This window comes from Entelurus aequoreus, linkage group LG12 (genome assembly GCF_033978785.1).
Source record: "Entelurus aequoreus isolate RoL-2023_Sb linkage group LG12, RoL_Eaeq_v1.1, whole genome shotgun sequence".
Lineage (NCBI taxonomy): Eukaryota > Metazoa > Chordata > Actinopteri > Syngnathiformes > Syngnathidae > Entelurus > Entelurus aequoreus.
The window spans coordinates 2,876,945-2,884,444 of NC_084742.1; the positions used below are offsets into that span (position 1 = coordinate 2,876,945).

At 38.8% G+C, this 7,500-nt stretch overlaps 1 protein-coding gene across 9 annotated transcripts in view; it reads left to right on the forward strand.

Annotated features, from left to right (window-relative positions):
• dock4b (dedicator of cytokinesis 4b) overlaps positions 1-7,500 on the forward strand; it is a 313,423-nt gene that overhangs the window by 258,085 nt on the left and 47,838 nt on the right. For all 9 annotated transcript variants that reach the window (XM_062064466.1, XM_062064465.1, XM_062064473.1 and 6 more), the window contains 2 exons: positions 2,313-2,489; positions 6,841-6,924. In XM_062064466.1, the coding sequence (XP_061920450.1) occupies positions 2,313-2,489; positions 6,841-6,924 (261 nt within the window). The remainder of the gene's footprint in view (positions 1-2,312; positions 2,490-6,840; positions 6,925-7,500) is intronic.

Below are 7,500 nucleotides of genomic sequence, written 5' to 3' on the forward strand. Positions count from 1 at the left end.
CAATACTATTTTACCGTTGCAAACATGGCAGTTTATCCTTGACGCGGCTGTACTTGTCACTCCATGAATGGGAAAGGGGACGAAACCCGCATTGCTTTATCTTCCTCGAGCACATTGTGTTGCGTTTGTGGCCCCCGAATGACTCCTCCGTTCACAGCACAGTTTTTTTTATTTTATTAAAAAGACATTTATCGCCCTATAATACGCACCGTGTTTAAAATATGTTGTCATAAATGCATCACAAGCGGCCACAAAATGTGCAAAAATCTTGAAATGATTATTGCAGTTATTAGTTAAAGGCCTACTGAAAGCCACTACTAGCGACCACGCAGTCTGATAGTTTATACATCAATGATGAAATCTTAACATTGCAACACATGCCAATACGGCCGGGTTAACTTATAAAGTGACATTTTAAATTTCCCGCTAAACTTCCGTTGGAAACGTCTATGTATGATGACGTATGCGCGTGACGTCAATCGTTGAACCGGAAGTATTGGTACCCCATTGAATCCAATACAAAAAAGCTCTGTTTTCATCTCAAAATTCCACAGTATTCTGGACATCTGTGTTGGTGAATCTTTTGCAATTTGTTTAATGAACAATGAAGACTGCAAAGAAGAAAGTTGTAGGTGGGATCGGTGTATTAGCGGCTGGCTGCAGCAACACAACCACGAGGACTTACTTGGATAGCAGACGCGCTAGCCGACGCTAGCCGCTGACCGCACGGATGATCGGGTGAAGTCCTTCGTCCTTCCGTCGATCGCTGGAACGCAGGTGAGCACGGGTGTTGATGAGCAGATGAGGGCTGGCTGGTGTAGGTGGAGCGCTAATGTTTTTATCATAGCTCTGTGAGGTCCTGTTGCTAAATTAGCTTCATTGGCGTCGTTAGCAACAGCATTGTTAAGCTTCGCCAGGCTGGAAAGCATTAACCGTGTAGTTACATGTCCATGGTTTAATAGTATTGTTGATCTTCTGTCTATCCTTCCAGTCAGGGGTTTATTTATTTTGTTTCTATCTGCATTTGAGCCCGATGCTATCACGTTAGCTCCGTAGCTAAAGAGCTTCGCCGATGTATTGTCGTGGAGATAAAAGTCACTGTGAATGTCCATTTCGCGTTCTCGACTCTCATTTTCAAGAGGATATAGTATCCCAGGTGGTTTAAAATACAAATCCGTGATCCACAATAGAAAAAGGAGAAAGTGTGGAATCCAATGAACCAGCTTGTACCTAAGTTATGGTCAGAGCGAAAAGAGATACGTCCTACACTGCACGCTAGTCCTTCACTCTCACGTTCCTCATCCACAAATCTTTCATCCTCGCTCAAATTAATGGGGTAATCGTCGCTTTCTCGGTCCGACTCTCTCTCGTTGCTGGTGTAAACAATAGGAAAATGTGAGCAGTTCTTCCTCCGGTGTCATCACGCTACTTCCAGTAGGGGCAAGGCTTTTTTTTTATCAGAGACCAAAAGTTGCGAACTTTATCGTCGCCGTTCTCTACTAAATCCTTTCAGCAAAAATATGGCAATATCGCGAAATGACCAAGTATGACACATAGAATGGATCTGCTATTCCCGTTTAAATGAAAAAAATTCATTTCAGTAGGTCTTTAAAGTTGTTTATACGGTCACCCTCAGTGTGACCTGTATGGCTGTTGACCAAGTATGCGTTGCATTCACTTGTGTGTGTGAAAAGCCGTAGATATTATGTGACTGGGCCGGCACGTAAAGGCAGTGCCTTTAAGGTTTATTGGCGCTCTGTACTTCTCCCTACGTCCGTGTACACAGTGGTGTTTTAAAAAGTCATACATTTTACTTTTTGAAACCGATACCGATCATTTCCGATATTACATTTTAAAGCATTTATCGGCCGATAATATCAGCAGTCCGATATTATTGGACATCTCTAATACAAAGTCATGCAGAGGTGTACTTATAACAGTTTTTTAGAGAGTGTGGGGGTGGCGGGCGCAAATTATTTTAATTCTTCTAAAATATTTGAGAAGCACTGAATGAAGGACACTTTTTATGCATGTCTAGCTTGTGTGCTATTGTGTGCTTAGCTGTTGTGTAGTTGCTGGCTCCGAGTAGCCTACCCCAGTGGTCCCCAACCACCGCACAAGAAATTAATTGATGACGGCATTAAATTATTTTTATTAAATCAACATAAAAAACACAATATATACGTTATATATCAATATAGATCAATACAGTCTGCAGGGATACAGTCCGTAAGCACACATGATTGTATTTCTTTTTGAGAAAATAAGTAAAAAAGCAATATTTTTATTGTATGTTAATTTGGTCCGCACAGGTGGAGGTGAGCCCGCTGGAGAACGCCATCGAGGTGATCGAGAACAAGAACCTGCAGCTGCGCACGCTCATCACGCAGTGTCAGAGCCGGCAGATGCAGAACGTCAACCCCCTCACCATGTGCCTCAACGGGGTCATCGACGCCGCCGTCAATGGGGGGCTGGCACGCTACCAAGAGGTAGGGAGGGACGCCGGGTCGGCAGCGGGAATATGCGAGGAGGCGGAGTTATCCGGACAAAGTACCTTCCAACAGCGGGAGGAAAAAAGGCCCTCTTGTAAAATGTTTCATCCTCGGGTCGAAGAGTGGACTCGCTCGGTGTCGCATAGCAACCACCTTTTCTCGTTGAGAGGACTCGCTGCGTGTGTGCTTGTTTTTTTGTTTTTTTTTTGGTCCTCATTTAAGCCGGCCTTGCATAAATATGCTCATTTCCCAGCGTGATTCACGGAAAATTGGAGCTGAAATGTGTTGATTAATATTCACTCTGATGGCTTTAATTTGAGCCCTGATTGCAGGGGTGTCCAAAGTGCAGCCTGGGGGCCATTTTGGCGCCCACAGCTTGATTTGTATTGGCCCTTGGTGTATTTTCAAAGTAAAATTGACATCAACTATTACAAAACCCCAAACCAGTGAAGTAGGCATGCTGTGTAATTTGTAAACAAAACAGAATAGAATGATTTGCAAATCCTTTTCAACTTATATTCAATTGAATAGACTGCAAAGACAAGATATTTCATGTTTGAACTGAGAAACTTCTTTTTTTTTTCTTGCAAATAATCATTAACTTAGAATTTAATGGCAGCAACACATTGCAAAAAAGTTGGCACGGGAGCATTTTTACCACTGTGTTACATGGCCTTTCCTTTTTATTATTATTTTTTTCCCCCGTCCTGTCCAGCTTCTCAGGCAAATCATATAGTTGATGTAGGTGCCCGTATCGGCTGTTCAGATTTACTTTACAAAAGAGAAGTGGAGGATACTTCTCTTGTTGCCTTATTAGGGTCCGCACAGGACCATTTCAAAAGGAATCCCAAAGGGAGTCCTTTTGCAATGGGACGAAAGGACCCTATTGAATTTGTAAGGTTTTATTATTATTCTTTATTATTATTCCGCACCGTTGCGCACTACTTTGCCCCCCTTAACATGCTTCAAAACTCACCAAATGTTTTACACACATACAAACTCGGGTAGAGCAAACTTTAGTAAAAAAAACCAAACCCCAAAAATCTAAATTGCGCTCTAGCGCCCCCTAGGAAAAAACAACACTAAACTGCCTGTAACTCCCACTAGGAAGGTCGTAGAGACATGAAACAAAAACCTGTATGTAGGTCTCACTTAGACCTACAATTCATAATTTCACATCCTCGGGCAAAAACCAACAGGAAGTTGGCAATTTCCCATTTTAGACAAAAATGGGAAATTTTACGTCCTTGACCTCTAATTTGACCCCCTTAAAATACTTCAAAACTCACCAAAATTCTCACACACATCGGGACTGGTGGAAATTGCGATCTAAAAAAAAAAACCGAACCCCAAAACTCAAAATTGTGCTCTACATAATTTTTGAAAAAAACAGAGAAAAAACTGCTCCTCAGAGGAAAACTCAGACAAAACTGCTTGTAACTTCCGGTAGGAACGTCTTAGAGACATGAAACAAATACCTCTACGTAGGTCTTGCCTAGACCTACATTTCATTGATTGACATCCTTCAGCAAATATCAACAGGAAGTTTGCTATTCCTCCTTCAAAACACAATTTTTGTTACAACCGGTCACCAAACATCAAACGTTATCTCCTCTGAGCGCGTTTGTCGTTTCGGCTTCAAACTGCTACAGGAGAGAGATTGAACCCTTCTGACAACAAGATCAAGTGTTAGTGTATAAAATATTGAGAGATTTGAGGGCTACATGTATTGTTTAAGTACAACTGTTCTTCGCCAGGTGTTCTTTGGCCGCCCTGGCTTACGTTTTCCCGGTGGTGTCCATCTTAACGCTGCCTTTGGTATCCTCTCGTTGTCCGCTTTTCCAAAATAGCTAGCTAGGCTATAGACTATATAGTATATACCGCATGTTATTTTTGTACAACAACAACTTCAGCTGTCGAATGTTATAAGGTACAAATTCAACAAGTACAACATTAGCACGGACGTATAGCCAAGTTGTGGTTAAGAAGGTGGATTTTTGTTCCTTATATTTACCAGAAACGAAGTGATCCGAACACACGACCCGGGACTTTGGGGGACTCCAGTGAGAACCGTCCTCGTTTTCCCGGTGTAAAGCTGCGAGCCATTTGTCTCGTCTCTGTGGGCTTTTATCACGCTTTGGCAGAACAAAATACAACCTTTGTTTTCCCTGTTTCCAGTTGTGGTTAGCACAACCAAAAACAACACAGTTTTTCGGCATTTTGGAGGCAGAATGACGGGTTTAACCAGCGTAGGTCGACAGGTTAAAGAGTAATGGCAACGGTTTGTTTTCAATGCCAGTCTCGTTGCTATGGCTCGAAGAACCCGTATGTAGCTCAGTTGCCCGGATGTCGGCCCTCACCCATATGGCTCTTTCAACATTTTGGGTTGCCGACCCCTGGACTAGACGTATAAGATTTCATGGGATTTAGCGATTAGGAGTGACAGATTGTTTGGTAAACGTATAGCATGTTCTATATGTTATAGTTATTTGAATGACTCTTACCATAATATGTTACGTTAACATACCAGGCACCTTCTCAGTTGGTTATTTATGCCTCATATAACGTACACTTATTCAGCCTGTTGTTCACTATTCTTTAGACCAGGGGTCACCAACGCGGTGCCCGCGGGCACCAGGTGGCCCGTAAGGACCAGATGAGTAGCCCGCTGGCCTGTTCTAAAAATAGCTCAAATAGCAGCACTCACCAGTGAGCTGCCTCTATTTTTTAAATTGTATTTATTTACTAGCAAGCTGGTCTCGCTTTGCCCGACATTTTTAATTCTAAGAGACACAAAACTCAAATAGAATTAGAAAATCCAAGAAAATATTTTAAAGACTTGGTCTTCACTTGTTTAAATAAATTCATTAATTTTTTTACTTTGCTTCTTATAACTTTCAGAAAGACAATTTTAGAGAAAAAATACAACCTTAAAAATTATTTTAGGATTTTTAAACACATATACCTTTTTACCTTTTAAATTCCTTCCTCTTCTTTCGTGACAATTTAAATCAATGTTCAAGTAAATTTATTTTTTTTATTGTGAAGAATAATAAATACATTTTAATTTAATTCTTCATTTTAGCTTCTGTTTTTTTGACGAAGAATATTTGTGAAATATTTCTTCAAACCTATTATGATTAAAATTATAAAAATGTATTCTGGCAAATCTAGAAAATCTGTAGAATCAAATTTAAATCTTATTTCAAGGTCTTTTGAATTTTTTTTTAAATTTTTGTTCTGGAAGAAATAATGATTTGTCTTTGTTAGAAATATAGCTTGGTCCAATTTGTTCTATATTCTAACAAAGTGCAGATTGGATTTTAACCTATTTAAAACATGTCATCAAAATTCTAAAATTAATCTTAATCAGGAAAAATTACTAATGATGTTCCATAAATTATTTTTTTAATTTTTTCAAAAAGATTCGAATTAGCTAGTTTTTCTCTTCTTTTTTCGGTTGAATTTTGAATTTTAAAGAGTCGAAATTGAAGATAAACTATGTTTCAAAATTTAATTGTCATTTTTTTCGTGTTTTCTCCTCTTTTAAACCGTTCAATTAAGTGTAAATATAATTAATTATTAATAATAACATAGAGTTAAAGGTAAATTGAGCAAATTGGCTATTTCTGGCAATTTATTGAAGTGTGTATCAAACTGGTAGCCCTTCGCATTAATCACTACCCAAGAAGTAGCTCTTGCTTTCAAAAAGGTTGGTGACGCCTGCTTTAGACATTTTAAATTGCCTTTCAAATGTCTATTCTTGGTGTTGGCTTTTATCAAATAAATTTCCCCAAAAAATGCGACTTATATATGTTTTTGTCTTTCTTTATTATGCATTTTTCGGCAGGTGCGCCTTATACTACGGTGCGGCTTATACTCCGAAAAATACGGTACACCTAAAACTCTCGGGTTCAGACACTCACCATCTTCACAGCACCTTTTTCTTTGATCGTTGCAAAAGCAATGTAATGTTACACATTATTCTCTGTCTTGATAACTTTAAACACATGACGTAAACTATCTCTCATCCTAATTGGACTTTTTTTTAACGATTGACAGCAATGGTGTTGGGGTTTCGATCAGGCGTCTTTTGTTTGATTTTGATTTTAGTTTTGATGTATTTTTAACCTCATGATGTTACGAGCACTACTCTTACTCTGATCCATAGATGGTTATTAATAATAGAATAGACAGCAGACTCGTACGGTTGTTCTCCGCTTGTTTCCTTGGACTCTCTTTCACTCACGGCGTCCCCAAGGGAGAGCTCGGGTAGAATGTGAAAGACGAAAAAACACCTCCCGCTGTTCCGAGTTGGTGCGTAACCGACATGTTTGTCTCCACACAGGCCTTTTTTGTCAAGGACTACATGATGAATCACCCCGAGGACGGCGAGAAGATAGGGCGCCTGAGAGAGCTCATGTTTGAACAGGTTGGTAACATAACGGCAGATCAAAAGGATGGTAAGGGACTGCTTGGTTGTTTATTCCAGCATCACCCGGCACCGAAAAAACAAAACAATATTTACTTGTTTTTTTTCAGCACCAGGCAAAGTTTGTGCAAATGCCCTCAGTTTTGAACAATAACATTAGCACGTGCCCAGGCTGGTCCACAAAGGTTATGCACTGTTTTTGACTCACTTTTAAAAAAAAAAAATCCCACTAAGTCATATTCATTTTTAAATCATTTTGCAACTAATTATCACAACAAAAAAGACAAATTTGTTGTACATTAAAACATTGTACTTTTTCTTTTGAAAGTGACTATATGTATTAATGTATATACGTACATGTATGTATGTATGTATATACATGTGTGTATATATATATATATAATATATATATATATATATATATATATATATATATATATATATATATATATATATATATATATATATATATATATATATATATATATATATATGTATATATATATCAATCAATCAATCAATCAATGTTTATTTATATAGCCCTAAATCACTAGTGTCTCAAAGGGCTGTACAAGC